Source organism: Gekko japonicus, unplaced genomic scaffold (assembly GCF_001447785.1).
Source record: "Gekko japonicus isolate JY-2015 unplaced genomic scaffold, Gekko_japonicus_V1.1 scaffold405, whole genome shotgun sequence".
Lineage (NCBI taxonomy): Eukaryota > Metazoa > Chordata > Lepidosauria > Squamata > Gekkonidae > Gekko > Gekko japonicus.
In genome coordinates, this window is record NW_015175982.1 from 609,177 (window position 1) to 629,257 (window position 20,081).

Here is a 20,081-nt window from a genome sequence, read left to right on the forward strand (position 1 = left end):
GCCAGCTGGTTACTCTGGCGGGCCAACAACAGGGCGCAGAAGCTGATGTTGCCTCCAGACACTGGAATTCAGCAGGTCGCTGCCTCTGAATGTGGGGGTTCCCTTTAGTCCTGAGTAAAATGCCAGTGCTTTAGGCCTCCACAGACCTTGGGCATGTGCTGAGAGAGCTACAGATTGAGCCATCTGCCGTCATTCCACGATTAGAACTCAGCAGGAAAAGGTGGCTGAGTTCTAATCTATGCTTGTGGCTGTTCCTAGGTTTGTGGAAGCAGGTGGCAGCTTTTGCTCTGGGCCTGCGTTCCTTAATTCTGGATTCCCTCAACCATAACTGCGAGCTGGTCCATTATATAAAAGTGTGTTGTGCTTCATGATGTCATAAAGTGCAAAATATAAGTAAGTGTGATCTGAACACTGTCAGCGATCAGTCTCGTTTTGGAGAGGGCGTGTGCAAAACGTCACTTTTCCTGGCACAGCTCTGGCAAAGCCCTTCTTTCTGTCTATTGTCTGGGTTGCTGAAGAGAGACTCAGAAGTGAGCGAGGTGGTTTCTCCCTTATTGGGACTGCTGTAGCCATCGTTCTGTTCCCCGCTTTCCTCTTGCCTACTTCCAGTGCTACCCCCTTTCTTCCCCCTCAGCATTGTCTTCTCGCCCTGTAGTCCAAAATCCACAACCCTAACACTTGGGAGTGTCCCAATAAATAGTCACGTTTGCCCAAAATGTATTGTATGGCTTCCTTGAACTACTGGAGACAGGAAGGGGATGGAGCCATGGGGCATCTCAGTTCAGTTGCTTTGGAAACTAGCCCAAGACATCCCACCTGTCCCAAGGCCAGTGCTTGGAATGATCAGTGTTTGTCAGCTGCACGGCCTGGGGCAGCTTGCAGCTCCTCTCTTCCCTTCCCTTCTTTAAATGCTTTGAGCTCAGTACACAGGAGGCCATTCCGAGGCAGCTCCCAGCACCTTGTGGGTTCCCGGTATCCCAGGCAAGTGCCTTTGTTCTTAATGCAGGCAGTGGAGGGTCCACACAGCCAGTTATCCCAACCCCACACGCGGCAGCTGTTCTACACAAGCCAGGAGGCCATTTGTACATACCATTCACCTGTCATTTATACAGGCCTTTTCAGGAAGCCTGTGCACTCTTTTCATCCCTCTCTGCCTTCTCGCTCTGTGTGCAGCACAAGACCCAGCAGTTTTTAGGTGAGACTGCCAAGACGCCAAGGAGGGCAGAAGGGAGTAAGACCCCATTGTGGCCGGCTTGCTCTTTTAACATAAGAACATAAGAGAAGCCAATGCTGGATCAGGCCAGTGGCCCATCTAGTCCAACACTCTGTCACACAGTGGCCAAAAATACCAGGTGCCATCAGGAGGTCCACCAGTGGGGCCAGGACACTAGAAGCCCCCCCCCTCCAAGCCCCAAGGATACAGAGCATCACTTGCCCCAGACCAAGAGTTCCTATCTATACCTTTGTGGCTAATAGCCACTCATGGACCTCTGCTCCATATGTTTGTCCAATTCCCTCTTGAAGCCGTCCATGCTTATAGCCGCTGCCACCTCCTGTGGTAGTGAATTCCATGTGTTAATCACTCTTTGGGTGAAGAAGTACTTCCTTTTATCTGTTCTAACCTGACCACTCAGCAGTTTCATGGAGTGCCCATGAGTTCTTGTATTGTGAGAAAGGGAGAAAAGGACTTCGTTCTCAACCTGCTCTATCCCATGCATAATCTTATAAACCTTGATCATGTCACTTCTCCAAGCTAAAGAGCCCAAGCGTTTTAACCTTTCTTCATAGGGAAACTGTTCTAACCCTTTTATCATTCTAGTTGCCCTTTTCTGCACTTTTTCCAATGCTACAATATCCTTTTTGAGGTGTGGTGACCAGAATTGCACACAGTATTCCAAATGAGGTTGCACCATTGATTTATATAGGAGGGCATTATGATACTGGCTGATTTGTTTTCAATTCCCTTCCTAATAATCCCCAACATAATAATAATAATAATAATCTTTCAATTTATTAATCGCTCAATCCTGCAGAGCTTGCTGGCTCTGAGCGATTTACAGTTACTCATTCACGCGGGACTAACAATGATTTATGGGGGTAAGGGAGGACAACATATATCTTTTAAATCACACACATTCACAACCGGCGGGGATTTGTTCAGCTGCAGGGTCAGACGTGTTCCGGCGGCATATTCACTTCGGCTTGGCTAGATGACGTCAGCTTCTCCAGGTCTTCAAGTGCAGCGCCGCACTGCCACCGCCTGGCCGGAACGGCCCATTACAGGCTTCTCGGAGTTGAAGAGATTTTCTTAGGCTTTTCGATCTTGCGAGCTGAGCATTCCGTTAGCCGGCTAACACCTCCCCCACCAGGGTTTTTTTTTGGTGTGCCCACCCTCTCTAAGGAGTGGTACCCATTTTATCTACTCGCCGAAGCTTTCAAACCGCTGGGTGGACGGCAAGCTGGGGACAAGGCTGGTAGCTCACACCAGCACGGGGCTAGAACTGACAGCCGTACTGTTCAGCTCAGATGTTACTATAACCAGAGGATAAATCCTCTGTGCCACCGCTCCCCGGTGGCCTTTTTTATTGCAGTCGCATACTGTCTTGACATTTTCATTGAGTTATCTACTATGACTCCCAAGATCTCTCTCTTGGTCAGTCTCTGCCAGTTCGGACCCCATCAACGTGTCTACTTTTCTCAGTGGTGGCAGCGGCATTTGTACTCTTTCTCCTCTGCGGCCAGCTTGCTCTCCTCCTGGCAGCACTTCACATGCAGATATGAGAGTGCAGAGACGACAAAGAAGGGTGGGAGCTGTTGGAAAGGATGAGCCCTCTACTTCCATCCCTGGCACGAGGCTCGCACTCTACCCAGCCTCCAGTCTCTTCAACAGCAGCTGTGTCAGAGTGAGAACCACCTGCCAACCACTGGCCTCACCAGGCAATAGCCTTGCCCCATATTCCTGAAACACGGAGTGGGTGCCACACTGGGGACACAGTCCTTGCATGAGCCACAGGCGCCGTGTCACAGAGCCATTTGGGGCTCCTGAGTGAGTATCGCTGCTTTAGACTCTTTGAGCTCATTCAACCATTTCCATAGTTCTCTGGATGGACTCCAACCCCTACTGCACAAACAGCCAGCCAGCCGGCATTTCAAACCGACCCACAAATCCAAGCAGACACCTAGTCACAATGGTACCAGCATTAATTTATTAAAATTAATCCCGAAAGCAACCTTACATTAAAGTTTAACAAAAATAGAATCTTGTAAAAAATGGGGTTAACCCACCATCCCTGCTCTCCTAACCATGAGCAGCTGCGTCCGCCAGGCAGGCGCAATACCACAGTTTAGGTCTCTTGAGTTCGGTAGGATACACTTTCAAGGGGGGGGGGGGTCCGGTTTGGCAGTTCTGGTGGCACAAGCTCCAGGAAAGCCAAAGCTCTCGCCTTGGAGCCTGCCTTGTTGTGGGGGGGGGAGGGGTGTAAGAGAAAGGAAGAAGGGGTGTGTAATCCGGTCAGGGAGGGCAAGGAGGCACCAGCAGCTGCCACAAGAAGGCTACCCTCATGACGCCTTGCTGTGATTTCTGGCTGTCTTGTTGAAGCCACGCGCGTACTTTCTGAAAAGGACGAAGAAGAGGCCCGCCTTCCTGTTTCGACAGCCGTCCCATCCTACGGTTTGTGACAGCTGATGCTGCCACTGCGCTGCCCGCTTGCCTGCCTCTGGTCCCTCCTGACAGGGTGAAGTGACCCACGATGGTAGCCCAACAAGGAGTGGGGCTTGGCTCAGCTTACGGCTCCCGAGACTGGCCTTGGGGCCGTTTGAGAGAAGGGCTGGTCTAGGGGGCTGGTGCTGGTTACAAACGGAGTGTACGACTCCAGCTCCTTCCGTTACAGGAGACGGCCACCTTCCGTGCTGGAGCCTGAGGCGTGGTGGAGAGGGGCTGGGACCTGGCCTGCCCCTCACCGGCATGAGCAGCAGGACTCCCTGGCACCAGGCTGGAGGACACAGCGGTGCTGTTGCACACAAGCAAACATGCAGTGGTGACACGTAGTGGAAGTACAGCCGGGGGGGGGTACAGCCGGGGGGGGGGGGGCGAGGGGCAGGGCTGTCATGGCCCAGCCTCATTCCCCGCCCCCCTCCCGGACCCTCTGTAAAGGTGGAACAAAAGAGTCTGAGGAGGAGTATGCCTCTCCCCATAAGGTATTTCCGTCTTTTTCTCGCTGAAGAGCACTCATCTAAACTTCTCTGCTGTTCCCTCAAAAGGCAGCTTACTGTGCTTTAAAATAGCAAAGAACTCATCCTCTTGCCCTTCTGCAGCTGCAACAGCGGGTCCCCTCCTGCCTGCTGAATTCTAGCAGGTCCTGGCCCAAAGGCTGCTTTGAACCCTGCCAGTTATGTGCCATCACCTCCTTGTGCGGCCAGAGCCGATGAACAGGAGACGCTTCTGCCGTTGTCCCCCCTCCCCCCCTCACTCACACACACTGCTTGAACCACAGTAGTAGGAACCGTATGCAGCAGCTCAGAGCCTGCTGCTGGAACAGAAGCCCCTACCCGCGTGCCTTTCCCCCCTGCCATCTCAGTGCCTCTTGCGCTGGCTCGGGCACACATCCCAAGAGAGCATGAAGCTGAACACCCCCAGTCCTCTCGCAGCAGGGACAGAGCGAGCTGCTTCGTGTTCAAAGGAGACGGGATGCTGAGGTCCCAGCAGCCCTCTGTGAACTCTGTTAGGTGTGACTGCAGAGCAGCACTTGTGGGCAGAGGTCCAGCTTGCCCAGAATGCAACTGGGAGAGTTTGGCTGGGTAACCCTACAGGAGGGCACTAATACAATATTCCCTACTAGAGCAGTTACAAAATAGCAGCATGTCAAGAAACCAGCTTCCCCTTTCTTGCCTGTGACAGGAAGGGGACGGGGTTCCCAGCCGCCACTGGCACAAAGCCCCACAGGGAGCGGTAGGAATCCCCTCGGCCTCCGCCCCACCTGACCCCCTCTACTGGAGAAGGCTGGCCTGGCACTCTAGTCTCCCGTTCAGGCTGAGAAGCCTGCTGTGTCTTTTCTTCCATTTCCCTAGGACCCAAGTTCATGTTAAACTAAAATTCATGGGTGAGACGTAAAGCAAATCAGGATGCTCCGTGCCTGGGGCGAAGGGATCGAGCAGGGCCCCAGCCAGATCGGGGATCCAGCACGGGGCAAGTCAGTCTTCAGCAGAAGCGACAGAGCTGGGAACGTGTTCTCTCCGTTCGGCGCGGCTGAGCTCCGGCCCTTCCAAGCTGCCCATTCTGCTTCGTTCGATCACACGTTCTTTGTGTAGCCAAAGATGCCAACCGGGAAATACTTGACATGTGTTGGCCACTGTGCAGCCAGCTGGAAAAACTTCACATCATTCCACTCCACACCATCAATACAAACTGTAAGAGGGGGGACAGAAAGATATTCAGGGGGTGGCAGGAGTGAAGACGGGACCAAGTGCTCAGTCTCACAGCTGGGGTGAGGAACCACTCTTTTGTTAAAGTTTTCTGTGGTAGTGGAGAGGGCGTTCAGCTTAGCCAAAGATGGGCCATTTTCTGGAGTATCGGGGGGGGGGGCTGCTGGGGATCACGGTCCAGCGAGGTGTTCAGGGAAAGGACCACAACTCACCCGTGATAAACCCTGCGCAGGGGAGGCGACTTACCACGCAGCATGGTGTTTTGGTGCTTGGCCGTGCAGATCAGACGAGTGATCCCCTCTATCACTTGGCTCTTGGGTTCCAAGTCCTTCTCTTTCGGTTTCTTGCTCAGAAACATCACTACCAAGGACAACACAATAGATTTTATAACAGAGGCATGGCCAGGCAACAGGTGAACCAGCACACAGTCAAAGGCCTGGCCTATTCCTCAGACTATGCAAAGAGCCGGCCACCAGTTTGCCCACAGGAATGGAACAAAAGCGATGGACGGACAGAATGCTTGCGGCCTGGTACCTTTCTTGTTCTTCTCCTTGGTGACCACAGTCATAGCCATTGTGTTGGGCGGGGCCAGCTCACCGGGGCTGGGGATGCGGCTGACCTGGAGGGAGCGGAAATTACTTTTCAGGGTGTTCTTGATGCCCGTTTCCCGCTTGTCAGCCTCTTTTCTTTTTTCTGGCCCCTGAGCTGTCCAGTAGTCGACCTGTAGACCCATCACCTCCACACCAGGACTCAGAGAGCTGGAGGAAGAGGGAAAAAGTTACGACAACTCTGAGCTGAGACATAATCAGCGGGATCATGGGTGGTGCAGCCCTTCCTGGAATGAACCACTTCCAACAGGAAGGAGGAGGGGTGTCTAGTGTTTAAATGTCCCATATAAAAACTGCCCAAATATAGAAAGCTAGGAATTCAGAGAATGGTTCTAACTTAGCATTCATTCTGACATGCTATTTTCCCCCTGCAGTTTTTAATATAGGGTAAGCATTCAAACATGTAAAACACTGTCCCCTTACAGTCTGCAGTACCTATGTAGTGCAAACTATACCGCATCTGAGCAGCCATCTCTACAACTCACCCTGCCATCCTCCATTCCCACAGCAATCATAAGAACATAAGGAGAGCCCAGCTGGGTCAGACCAGAGGTCCATCCAGTCCAGCATCCTGTCTCACACACTGGCCAACCAGTTCTTCTGGATGGCCAGCAGCAGGGCACAGAGGCCCAGGCCTTCCCCTGAGGTTGCCACGCAAGCATTTGTCTCCAACTATGCAAGCGGTTGTCTTTCTACTTCCACGCTCAACTCCCTTCTAGCAGTTCGTGCACAGATGCTGCCAGTGAAATCTCCCAGCCTAATGTTCGACAGCAGGCTCTAGCCCTGTTATGCACCACAGCCTCACTGCACAGACGGACCTATCGTCATCCTCCTGCTCTGGGGAATGGGCAGTCTTTCTAAACCCAGCTGCTTTCTCTCACTGTTATTTATCCTTGCACTCAGCACGCTAGCTGAATCACTCACAGAAGATTCAACAGTGAAGTCACTGGCAGTGGTCAACTGTTAGTCCTCCGGGCCAGAATTCCCACCGTGGTTGTAGCTGAGAGGTGCTTACCCTGCTCCCGAGAGCCCACTGCTCACTGATGGGGAGGGCGGCGGGGTGCCCACGACCTCCTTGGTATAGGGGACCCCTCCGCCGGATGGAGAGGATGAGCTAAGTAGCGAGGGGGTGCAGATGGTGGCATCATCAGAATCAACTGCAGGAAAAGGAAAACGGACACACCGGTTATAACGGGGAGGTTCTCACCTCTCGGCCTCCGTGCACTAGGGTGGTCCCTGCCTGACTGCGGTCGGGCGCAAGTGACCCCACTGGAGGCAGCTGGCTGCCGGTTGCTTGACAGCAGGGCCTCCCGAAGGATGGAGTCAGGCTCCCTGGGTGCCCCCCCCCCCAACTCCTGGTGGGGAAGAAGTGAGCTCTCATTGTCTAACTCTTCCCAGAATGGATGGATTCGGGCAACAGGCGTGCCGGCCTGTCCTCCCTTCTTCTCCAGAGAGCAATGCCCCCTTGTGACCACAGATGGCACTGCAGGCCTCTAGGGCAGCCCGCTGTTTTCAGGAGCACTCTGAGCTTTTTGATTCCTGACAGTCTCCTCTCCAGGGACGCACCAGCGCATGAGAAACGCAGGCACAGCACACAGCCAAAAGAGTAAGCACCACTGGGGGTCACACCTTCCTCAGATGGGCAATGCAGGAATTCTACAGGCAAACGAGGCAGTGCCCCTGTTTCTGATTGGGATGATAATTTTTGCCTCAAGTTCTGATCAGTTGTTTCCCCGTCTTCAATGTAACAAGGCCTGAGAGGCTCCAAGGTCCTTGTGGGCTTCTGTCGTCCATGCACAGACTGCCTTGAAGTGTGTAAATGTTTTACGACCTTTGCCTGGTGGGCTCTCAGAAGAACTACGCAGACACCTATTTAAAGCATTTGTGCCCTGACCTTTCCACTATCAAGATTTAAAAAAATAAAGTCCATCTCAGTCTTCGGAGATGAAATGTCTGCTACAGTCACTTTACAGAGCAATCGTTTGCCTGACGTGATTTCAGTCTTCTAGGGCCTGCCTCACACTGGCCCCACTGGAGTCTGGAGCCAGGGTGGTACAGTGGCTAGAGTGTCTGACTAGGATCTGGGAGACCCAGGTTCGAATCCCCACTCATGCCAGGGAAGCTTGCTGGGTGACCTCGGGCCAGTCACACTCCGCCTAACCAACCTCACATGGTTTTTGTCAGGATAAAACAGAGGAGAAGAGAATGTTAGAAGCCACTTTGGGTCCCCACTGGGGAGGAAAGCTGAATGCAGAGGTCATTTCGGGGGGGATCGCGGGGGATCGCAGTTCCCCCGGGTGAGGTGCGAGGGGGTGGGGCACACGACGAAGCCCTGCCCCTTGCTTCTGGCCCTCATTCAGCCAGGAGGCGGCAGGAGAAGAGGGAGGGTAAGTTGCTTCCTCCCCGCCTCTCCCCACCCCTGCCTGCCTGGGGCCAGGGAGGGCCTTGGCGGGGCTTCCTTGCACTCCCGCCGGCCTTGCAGGTTCACCGCCGGGCCCCTGATGTCAGGGGGTGTGGCATATGCTAATAAGTTATGCTAATGAGTTCCCCTAGCTCTTTTTCTACGAAACTACCCCTGGCTGAATGTAAATAAAGTAAAAATTTTAAAAGATTTTGGGGCCCTGGGGCGTTGTTGGCTAGCAACCCCTTCCAAATGGGCCTTCTCTGCAGCAGGCCCCAAGCGGTGGAGCCTGTTGCCAGAGGAGGTGCTCCAGGACGTAGATCTTTGCCCATTTAGATGGAGCACAACATCCTGTTTATTCAGCCAGGCTATTTTTTTCCCAGGTTTGTTAATGTGCTTGCATGTTCTGATTGCTGCACAGTCTCCTGCTTTCATCTCCTGTTTTGCATTTTGTTTGATTTTACTCATTTGGTGGAGAGCTCTCACGACTGAAAGGCCAATTACGCATCCTCCCTAGCGAAGGAAGGAACCGGCAGGAGGGGAGAACAAAGGGAGGCCGGCTTGGCAGGAGCCCGGAGGGCCCGTCTTGCCGCCCCGGCTGCTGCTCACCTGAAGTGCTGAAGGACTGCTCCACCAGCCCCACCTTCACCACCTGCCAAGCAAGAGAGAAGAAAGGGAGAACTCTGCATCAGAGCTGAGCCCAGGGTCGTCTTTCAGCGCCCTCCCTCCGACCTTCAGCCCAGCAATGGAAACTGCACCTCTTAAAGGCAGGGCTTTGGCTTTCTTTCCGAAGGCGAGCCTCTGTCCTGTTCAGCCTCCTCCTGAGAGCACCTCAGGGCTGGTACTCCACCAGAGAGTCCTCCTCCTGCTTATTTACGGTCCCCACCCCTGACAATACTCACCCCAACAAATGGCACAAATTTCTGGCAGGAATCCTCGTCTGGGCTGCAAAATGGAACACAGGCATTTAAAGGTTAAGAGTCCTCTGCCTGCCAAGGCAACTGTGAAGCGTGGCTCGTGCGCCTGGCTTCACCTCCCAGAGTCCCTTGCGTCTCACATCACCAAGAGCCTTCCAATCTGCAAGGGAGCAGCTCTACCCCTACCAAGGTGCCATCTGACACAAGCAGAAAAGGCCAGGCTTTTTGCTGGCTCGGGGGCTTTGGCTGCAGACGTCCCAGCAAAAGCCTGGCATTATAAACAAGCAGTGATTGCAGAGCCAAGCAATGAGAGTTCTTCCTCTTGGGAGGTGGGAGCAGGGGAGGAAAAAGGGGGGGTGAAGCAGGACCGGTTCTTCTGATTCACACAGCACAGCACTCCACCACCACCCCCAAACACTGGAGTACAGGATCACACAGTACCGGGGGGGGGGGGGACAGCAGGAGTCAGATGCAGCTCAAAAGGGGAATTTTCCCCTTCCTTCTCCTCCCCCCCCCCACTCTATTTCCACAGCAGGGAATTCACACATGCAAACCAGAAGCAGCCAGCAGCCCCCGCCTCACACAAAGGCAGGCAGGGAGGGGATCGGTTCTGTCCCTAGACAAAGAGATGAGATGGACGGACACGGGAAAAGGCAACACTGCAGCAAGCCACAGTCCAATACCTGATATAAAAATCAAAATAGAGGCTTCTTTTCCTTGAATGCCAAAAAACCAAGAAGAGGGACAGGCATAAGCACTGCTGGAACACAAGCGGTTAAGACAGCGGCGCTGGGAGGCACCACACGGCGCTGAGTGAGGAGGCCGAGGCAACCCATGTTGCTCGCTCCTCCATGGAGGAAGGCGTGGGCTGCACTGGTTCTCGTGACAGCTACGACGAGGCCAGATATTTTCCTCCAAGCACCCCAGGTCTGCCTAAGCAAAGAGGGCTCCAAAACCCTTGAGGACATAAATGGGACTTCCCTTGGTGTATTCAAGCAGTGGCTTTCTGAAGCTCTTAATTTTATACTTGCAAACTAAGCCAGAAGCACAGAAGGATGGCGGAGAGGAGCTTGCAAAACACGGGAACCCTTTTCTGTTTGCATGCGCGTGTAATGCTTATGCTGCTACCTTAGCCATGGAGGCTCCGCTGTCATCTCCACAAGTGACCGGAGACTGATGCCAGAGCAGCTTAGGTGCTGTTCTGATCAATTATAAAAGCACCTGTAAAGTATTCCAGGGCACAATATAGGAATCAAAAAGTTCTGCCTTCCATGCCATGCCTTGTAAGGAACCCCTGAGCACTGGCACACACACCCGTGGAAAATGTTTGAGGACATTCTATGCCGTGTGCTCAGTCTATTGAAGGCACTGATCAAGCCTCTTGGGTTCACTGTCAACCCATGTGAACGAAGTGCGCACTCAGCACTGCACACAATGCTCTCCTATGGCTGCATGTTGCAGAGTATTAGGGCAGGAATGTTCCCTTTCAGTGGGATTTTGTCTGTCATTATTAGCCACAGCACTGAGGAACCCCAGAAGTCCTGGAAAACAGGTCTGAAAACCACTGTGTTAAGGGAAGAACTGCAACTGCATGAAGATCGGTTGCCAGTGGAGTGGCGTCCTACAGCTGCAGAAGGCTTCTGGTCTACTTTACTGCAATCACTTAGACAAATGGAAGGTGCGATTGCTGATTTTTAAGGGGGAAACAGTGCCGAGGCCTACTTCTAGTTCTAGACCTTTGGCACAAGTCTTGCCTACTGTTTCATAGATTCTATGTGCGGACACCATGTTATTGACTATTTTTTTAAAAAAATCACTGGTTTTAATATGCTGCTATCGTATCCATTCTTGAGTTGGGTCGCCTAAGCGATTTTGTGTGTATCTTTGATTGCACAGCATTAGCCCGCTCTCTCACATGACTCATCCAAGGCATGGAATTCAAGCAGCCAGAGAGTCCTCGTGCTTGAAACTCAGCTGCTTCCCGGAAGCCCAAAGCCTGCACAGGGCAATAAAGACCAGCCCAAGACGTTCTGAGATCCCCAAAGCACCTGCAGTGCACTGTCCTCAGACATGTGCCCCAATTGTCCCCCGCCACCTTGCAGAAGGCGCAGGGGGCACACTCTTCTGATCAGACGCAGCTTCCCTGGCATTCCCCAAGAGCATCACTGAGGGTGCTGATGCTGCTGGGTCAGCTCTGAGCGCAGTGGGCTCATGCAGAAGCCAAAGACATGCCAGCCCAGAGCTCTCAGCGCCCTCTCTCCACTCAGCGCCCTCTCTCGATAACGCTCACTCCTGATCTGCAGCCGCGCAGATTCTTGACACAGGCACCTGTGGGCCTGCTTGGACAACCCCCTGGCTGTGTGGGGAAGCCGTAGCGAAAGCCTGTTCACATTGGCCCCCCAAGCTGGTGGCAAGCTAGTCAAGAGCATACATAGCTTCATGCAGCACTAAGGTTTTGGGTGCACCGCACGGCAATTGTCTTGCAAAGCAATGCTTGAGGTGACATGCCAAAAACCACAGCTTGTGCACAAGGTCAGCCCACCACAGGCTTTCCCCATAGCTCCCATGCCCCCCCCCCCAGGTGCTTGTGTCAACAGGCCGGCTGGAAGCAACTTCCAGAGCTAACCCCACCGCCACGTCCCTTGTCTCTTCCTCCTGGCACAACATGGCTGCCAACGGCTGCTTTGTGCAACGGCTATTCCAGCAAAAGGTCTCTCCTGTTGCTCTGCTCATCAGTGCAGGCCAGCGGCTGTCACGTTTGTCTCAGGAGGCCTTAAACGGCCACAGGACAAGAGTGGGCGATGAGTTCATGAGGCAGCCTGCCTTGCTAGAACAGACTCCTTTGACCTGGCCTGAGTCGGTGGCTCCTCTGAACCGGCAGCAGGTCTGCTTACAGGCTTCACTTTGCCAGCTGCCATTCCCTGCCACAGGCTTCAACCGCTCCCCTTTAGTGGCGATTCAAACTAAGCGGTGAACTGGCTGGAGGGGAGCACAGGAGGCACCGAGAGCCGAGTATAAGCTGGTGCCCGTTTCGTTGCCACCTAGGCCAAAACCCCGGATGGTGGAATGAAAGCTCTTGTTCTACAACTGTGCAACGGGCATGATGTCTAGATCTTGGAAGCCTCTCCATGGATGGGGCATGGGAGCAGCAGAAAAGCAGGTGCTCGCCCCTCCTTCCCCAGGCACCCCTGCAGTGAATGCAGCAAGCCAGCCGTACGTACTGCGTGCCGATCCCTGTTGGCTGTAGGGGCAAGCAGAGAACAGCAGGGAGTGAAGTACCCCGCACACCTGAACTGTGGCAGGAGGAAGCACAGAAACAGCACTTGCAATTCCCAAAGTCACCGTCTGGACGTGCCTTTATGCAGGCACAGAACTGCCTTCTCCCCGCCAGGAGAGGAAAAACTGCCCGTCTGTTGCACCCTGCTGTCCTGTGCTTCAGGGGAGGTTCAGGCAAACCAGAGCCACAGAGTAGCCCACTTACAAGGTTACCCAAGTGGCCTGATGAATGCATGGAGAGGCAACGGTCTGTAGCCTCCAGCTCCCTTGGCTGCCTGTCTCACTGCCCGACCCCCTTGGGGAACTGCTGGGAGCAACCGGAAACCGTGTTGGATAGGTCCAGCACAGATTCACGAGGGGTACAGTGTGGGGCCACATCTTTTGCTGAGCTGGGGGGGGAGGGATGGATGTAGAAGAGGAAGAATGCCGGCCCCCTTACCTCTTCTGCTTGTAGGTTAACATGGCTTCAGAAATGGGCAGCTGGTGGGACAGGCTGGCACCCGCAATGAACTGGGCAAGCCGGCCAGGGACATCCACGGTGTCTGGGAGGGGGACAAAGAGAAGTGTTAGACGATGCAGAGAGTGGGCAAAGCCCCTACAGTCCCCTTCTGCACAGTTGCTTTCCCATGGCTGCTGGTGCTCCTGCCTGTCTCCTGGGCTATTACCTGAGCTAGGGGGCTCCGCTCTGCTGAAGAGCTCCCTCCACGCTGTGTCCAGGAACAAAGTGCCGTACCTGTTGTCCACAGAACCAAGGTACTTGGCCAAAGGGTGAGAGCCTGGGAATGACACAGAGGAAACGGAGGCATTAAAGAGAGTGTGTGTGTGGGGGGACACACACAGTAGAACCCCCCATTGTGTCTGTGACCCACAGCCATACCCTATTTCGGTTAGCCTGTCTTTCGCCTCTCTAGCCCAGGTTTTCTTTTCCATCCTTGGAAAAGCTGACAAGACAGTCCTGGTTGATTCCACAACAGCCATTTCAGCTTAGCATTGCCTTGATTCATTCCCTCAATGTTTACGGACAGTCCAAGTGATAGATGTTCCAATATCCTTGGTGTGTTTCCGCCTTCTCTTTGTAGCAATTTTCTCTCTGATCCGTGGCAACTTTTTAAAACTAGAAACCACTGGAGCACCAGCACAATAGCAAAGCACTACTAAAGCTTCCCAAGGCTACTGTCCCTTTAAAATGTCATCTTTTCCATCTCCTTCCTGCTTAGTTGCAGTCTCTTCTCCCCTGCAACTGCTGGTCCCTCTTGTAGCATTCATGAATGAATTATAAATTATAAATTATCAGCTGGGAGGAGGATGAATTAAGGGGGGGGGGGTTTGTACATTTTAGCCCAGCAAAATAAGAAACAGGAGCTGAGGAGTATCCATTTGTTCATGAGTGGTGGGAGAAAAACAGCCAGTCAGGGAAGCCCAGGAGATAATTAACTGGCAGGAAACAAAGAAGTGGGACCTTAGCGGAAAGGCAGTTACTTCTGTGTAAATCTGTAGAAAAGTCTTGCCTGTGGGGACGGATCTTTATGGGGAAAGTAGCTCTGCAAGCTGGTTAACAGGTGAAGGAGAGGGAGTCCCTCCTCCCCAGCATCTCCACCATTTATTTATCCACTTGCTGCATTTATAGTCCGCCTTTCTCCCCCTGGGAACCCAAAGCAGCTGACGTTGTTCTCCTCTCCTCCTCCGTTTCGTCCTCACCATAATGATGTAAAGCAGGTTAGGCTGCGAGTGTGTGAGGGAGCTCAGGCGGTCTGCTTGTGACTGGGCCAGGGCCATCCAGTCAGTTAGCTCCATCTGCTGCCCCCTCCCGTATCCCCCACGGCACTCGCCCCGCGTCCCTGCTGCCTCCACCTCCATTCCACACACCCCTCCCGCCTTCTCAGTCTTCCCTCCTGCCTACCCTTCACCGCCTTGCTTCTGCCTTGCCCCCCGCCATGTTCCTTTCCGCTCTCTTTACCCTCAAGTCCTCCCTTGTCTCTGTAGTCCCCACATGGCAGATGTCTGTTCACTGCTTTGGTTTCTCTTGGCGGCCCAAAATGGCAACTGAAATCCTGGCAATGGGTTTTTGTGAGATCTCATGCAACCAGTGTCTGTGCACCTGATGAAGTTGCATGTCTGGGGTTTTTTTAAGCTTTTTGACCCACCCAACTTGGGAGGGGGGGTGTTCTGCCACCCTGGAGGTTTCCCTGGGTTTGCAGGAATATGTATCTCAGCCCTGGGTGACTTTTTCTGATCCACATAATGGGGCCACCCATCACTATTGGGCACGATACTAAGTTTTAAGTGGAACCCCCGCCTTGAGCGTATTCTTGTTCTAAAATAGATCATTATAAAACCACACTCAGTCAACCAACATCAGTGCCCTAGGCTAACAGAATGCTCTGGCCTTTCTGCGTCAAGACTTACCCAAGGGCACCACCAGGAAACGGAGGTAGTTGAGCCAGTCGGGGGTCTTGCTCGCCAGCTGCTCCACAAAGAAGCGCAGGATGATGCTCAGGTAACTCTGGTCCCCCGCCACAGCCACTTTCACAGGAGGAGGCATGTGGGAATTACAGTTGCAGCTGCCGGAGAAAGAGAGATGCTGAGAGGTCCAGAGCGAAGCAGCACCAGAACAGGAAAAACAAAGCAAAACATGCACGGCGTCCTCTCCCCGCCCTCCAAGTGTTCACAGATTCTGGATTAATGGCAGAGCCTTCGGTCAACCTAGAAAACCATCCAGACTCAGACTTTTGATGGAGCTGGGATAAGCATGTGCTCCAAAGATGGGGAAACAGTCTCTGTAAATGCCTCTTTGGGATACAGGGCCTGAGCAGAATTCCCTAGGAGAAAGCAGGAATCACTGCGTGCTCTATGGATATTGAACTGCAGAGAGGGTGTTCTGGCAACAGCTAATGCGTGGCACACACCAGCTGGTTCCATGCTGCCTGCGGGCTGTACTCACTATCTCTGGATGCGAGCAACAATAGTGTTGAAGGCAGCCTGGACATCCGCCATGGAGCAGGTGGAGACGATGGGCTGCTTGTGTTCCTGGAGCTGATCACAGAGATACTGCCAAGACAAAGCCAAAAATAAGAATATGAGGGCCTGCTTTCTACAGAAGCAGACCCACTGACCCATCTAACCCGGTATCGGCTCCTGTGACTTGACAGCCACTTTCCGGTGTCTTGGGAAAAGGTCTGGCCCAGCCCTGCTGCCAGGTTCATGTGTTCTGAAGTTGACAGAAACGGAAAAGTGTCTCCTTTCTCTGAAAATAAGCTTCCACCACACCAAAATCTTATTCTAAATTTCTTATTTTTAAAATCGCTTTATCGATATATTTGGTGGGTGCCGCATGACGGAGTGAGTTCCTGTCTCTGGCCCAGCTCCTGCCAACCTAGCCGTTCGAAAGCAAGAAATTGCAAGTAGATAAATAGGTACCACTTTGGTGGGAAGGTAACAGCGTTCTGTGCGCCTTGGTGCTTAGTCATGCCGGCCACATGACCACGGAAACGTCTTCGGACAGCGCTGGCTCTTCAGCTTGGAAACGGAGATGAGCACCGCAACCCTAGAGTCAGATTCGACTGGCTTTCGAGCAAGGGAACCTTTACCTTTATAAGTACTGTCCAGACACAGCCAACTTGGGTTGACCCTGGAGAGTTTCCATGGCAAGAGACACTCAGAGGTTGGGACCCTGGACTTCCTTGGTGGTCTCCCCCATCCAATCACTAACCAGGGCCGACCCTGCTTATCTCCCAAAATCTGATGCTATCATGGTTAGCCTGGGCCATCTGTTTATTTTATTTATTTACCTCTGTTTATTTTTATATGATTCTATCTAATCCTTTGTTAGAATCTGAGGACTACCAAACTCTCCCAGTGAAACAGGAGAACCACCCCAGCAATATTTCACCTTTGCTTGGCTGGCTCAGCTGAGTTATCAGGAGTGGCTGCCTCGCCGCGTCCCTCCTCCCTGCTGGGGCGCTCTGGACTGCACAGGTTGATCTTGGGAGGGCTGGTCTTGGTCATAGCAACAAGGGGGTCGGGATCAGATGCGTTGTCACCAGGTAAGGCATGCAAAAGATGCACCAAAGCCCTACCTGCCTACCCAGCACACGATCCAGTGTTTACCTGGCCTTGCCACTCAGTGATGTTCACCAGGATGATGCTCTCTGGCAGCTGCTCATCCGAGACCAGGATCTGGTTCAGTTGATCATATACAGACTTGCGGGGCACCTGCAGCAGCCAAGCAAAGCGGCCTTCAGAGCAGCATGAAACCCACCGTGCCTCTCCTGGGCTGGCAGGTGATTTGAAAACATGGAAGAGTTCCCCCCCCCCCCGCAAAAGCAAGAAGCTGCCTCTTTCCTCCACCCCTCTGCCCATCCATCCCTTTCTATGGGGGTCAAGTCAATCCCAAGAAAAAGAGGGCTCCCCCACAACCTGACCTGAGTGCTCTGCCGTGAGTCTGGGGAGCTCTCGCTGTCCAGGCTGCTGGTCCGGTCCGCCTGGCCCTTGGAGTTCTGCCTGTCCTTGACGGACATGCTGCGGGGTCGCCACAGCGGCTTGTTCTCAACTTTGCTATAAGACAGAAAGGTCAAAGTGAACAAAGGGGTCCCCAGGGAAACGCTCTCCTTAGCGACTGAGCAACCACAACAGCTGGATTGTGCAAGTCGGCAGTGATGCACAGAGGTCCAGAGAGAGACCATCCAGCCCATGATATTCACAGGGACTCCTTTTCAGGAGGCTCCAAAAAGGCAATTCAAGTGTCTGGCAGGTCTCATCACCTCCATTGAAATCAACTGAGTGTGTCCTCCTGCACCAATGTCCATGTGCCAAACTAGCACTGGAAGGATTTTAGGGATTATTAGGAAAGGGATTGAGAATAAAAGGGCCAATACTGTAATGCCCCTGTAAAGATCCGTGGTGCAGCCTCATTTGGAATACTGTGCACAGTTCTGGTCATCCTATCTCCAAAAGGACATCGCAGAGCTGGGAAAAGTACCGAGGAGGGCAAACAAGATGATGAGGGGGTTGAAGCCTCTTCCTTTTGAGGAAAGGCTGAAGGGTCCGGGACTTTTCAATTAAGAAAAGAGACGACTAAGGGGGAATAAGTAAATATTGGCAGCTGTGTACTTCGAGAAGTGTTGTTTTCTTCCATTCATAATGTGATGGTAAATTTTTAAGAAGTCAGAAATCTGCCTAGCTAATTTATTTGCTGTATTTGGGTTATCATACCGTAACACTGCAAATGACAACATTTTCAAAGTATTAGCAGCAGATTTCTACAGCAAAACATCCAGAGGTAAAATGGTGAACTCCTTGGGGATGGGGAATGGTGTGATACAGCTTTTTGTCTATTGTGTTTCTGTTTAAGCCATCTGTTTCTCACTCATGTCCTTAACTCTGCTGGGAAAGCATTAATGGCAGACTGTAACCAGGAAGGAAAATTGGCCAAAAAAAGAAGAAGCCCACACCTGTTAGTACATGGCTTGTGTGGTTTTTTAGGTATTTAGAAATAGTATTGATTATTGAGTGAGTATTGGAGCGCCGATATTTTTAATAACTGTATTATGTTGTGTTATTGTATTTTTATACTGTTCTTACTGTTTTAATCTGGCATTTATGCCCTTGTTAGCCGCCCTGAGCCTTCGGGGAGGGCGGGATACAAATCTAAAGAATAAATAAATAAATAAATAAATAAACATGACAGAGGTTTACAGAATTATGCATGGAGTGGAGAGAGTCGACAAAGAGAAACTCCCCCCCCCAAAAAAAAAATACTAGAACTCAAGGGCATCCAATGAAGCTGATGTGCAGCAGATTCAGGACGGAGAAAAGGAAACACTACTTTACACAGAGAGTGATTAAAATGTGGAATTCACTGCCAGAGGATGTAGTGATGGCCACAGGATTAAACAGCTTTAAAAGGGGGCATCAGACAGATTCATGGAGGATAAGTCTATCAATGACTACTAGCTATGGTGACTGAGAGGAATCTCCACATTCAGAGGCACTAAACCTCTGAGTCCCAGAGCCAGGAGGTAACATCAGGGGAAGGCCTCGGCCTCTATGCCCTGCTGTTGGCTGTCTAGAGGAACTGGCTGGCCACTGTGTGAGACAGGATGCTGGACTAGATGGGCGTCTGATCTGATCCAGCAGGGCTCTTCTTATGTTCTTAGAAGCTTTCCTGATGACTCCCTTTCAGATGGAGTTCATTACAATTAATTGAATTTCAGCGCTTTCAGTGATTTACCTTCATAGGGCAAGATGGCCAGAAAGACAATAGCTCAGCCAAAGCTGCCAAGGGAGCTTCCCATATTGGTGGGTCTCTGGCAGACAAAACCAGCACACTCTGATCCTCTGGCATGTGGCCAGTGTGGCAACTATTCCCCATCAGGCCGGTGAACACGGACCACACCTTCCTTACCTGGGGGAGACAGTGGCTGGGAACTCAGGCTTACTGGTGCTGCTCAGCTGGGCTAGTCTGTCCACACTGCTGTCCTTCAGGGATGTCTCAGTTGTTCCTGGGCAGGATTCGTCCACTTCCAATTCCTGAGAGGGTGCACAGAAAGTATTGGGGGGGGGGGCTTTAAGCCCTAAAAGAACATCAAGTGGAGGTTTCAACTTGGCAGCCCCCCCCCACCCCCGAGGCTTCCAGAAAGCTGGTTACTTCACCACACAGTACACAGTCACTTTTCCCATCTCCTCCAAATTAGGCTCTTGTCTGCTCCTCGGCTTTCTCTACACACTCAGTACCATGACTATATACAAGTTTTCAGACACATCTGCTAGATTTACTGGCCACATCCAGAAGGAGAAGGAAAGAGAAGTATTTCCTACTTCTTGGGGACATTCCTACTTCTTGGTGGCCCAACACTTTCAGGACCCTGACAGTTGTGGGAAGATCCAGGAGGGCAATGTGGGTTTCATGGCTCTACAAGGCACATGCTATGCAACCGAGCCACAGATTGAGCCACGCAGGTCAGCTGGCTAGCAGGACACAGCTTCCATTAAATGGACCCACGAGAATGATACTGGTGCAGAGGATACCATTTTAAACAATCACACTGCTATACGCACCCGTTTTCCCCAGCCTGTGCTTCCTACCAGTGTTTCCTTTCGGGTCCTGACCAAAAGTGGGTTGCAAAGCCTGTGAAAGTGGGTCCCAGGATTTTGCAGTTTTATTGATCTGTGCATGTTGGGTGTTTCTAAGTGGGCAGCCACAGAAAGTAATTTTGGGATTCTGGACCACTCCACCAAAAACGTTGGGGACCTCTGAGATAACGCTAGCAACAGATGTACGTCACACTGCCCTCGTGTGTTCAGACTGCAGAAGTGCAACATAAACAAGCAGGGCTGGAGCCAAAGCGACATACTGACATGTGTTGGAAAACCCATGTCGCCACTGTTAGGGCACAGCTGTGGTCCCTGGGAAAGGCAGGCTCCTGTCTCCCATGACAACCTCCCCCCCACCCCATGCAA

At 52.3% G+C, this 20,081-nt stretch overlaps 1 protein-coding gene across 1 annotated transcript in view; it reads right to left on the bottom strand.

Annotated features, from left to right (window-relative positions):
* Nucleotides 1–3,277: 3,277 nt before the first annotated feature.
* Nucleotides 3,278–20,081, bottom strand: part of LOC107123071 (phosphofurin acidic cluster sorting protein 1-like) — a 68,272-nt gene continuing 51,468 nt past the window's right edge. Inside the window, exons 12-25 of the mRNA XM_015426244.1 lie at nt 19,027–19,151; nt 17,045–17,177; nt 16,731–16,835; nt 15,565–15,671; nt 15,030–15,184; nt 13,289–13,399; nt 13,063–13,165; nt 12,569–12,640; nt 9,333–9,375; nt 9,040–9,082; nt 7,045–7,186; nt 5,956–6,179; nt 5,668–5,781; nt 3,278–5,404 (exon numbers count right to left, since the gene is read on the bottom strand). Coding sequence (XP_015281730.1) covers nt 5,289–5,404; nt 5,668–5,781; nt 5,956–6,179; nt 7,045–7,186; nt 9,040–9,082; nt 9,333–9,375; nt 12,569–12,640; nt 13,063–13,165; nt 13,289–13,399; nt 15,030–15,184; nt 15,565–15,671; nt 16,731–16,835; nt 17,045–17,177; nt 19,027–19,151 — 1,593 coding nt within the window. The 3' untranslated portion in view covers nt 3,278–5,288. The remainder of the gene's footprint in view (nt 5,405–5,667; nt 5,782–5,955; nt 6,180–7,044; nt 7,187–9,039; nt 9,083–9,332; nt 9,376–12,568; nt 12,641–13,062; nt 13,166–13,288; nt 13,400–15,029; nt 15,185–15,564; nt 15,672–16,730; nt 16,836–17,044; nt 17,178–19,026; nt 19,152–20,081) is intronic.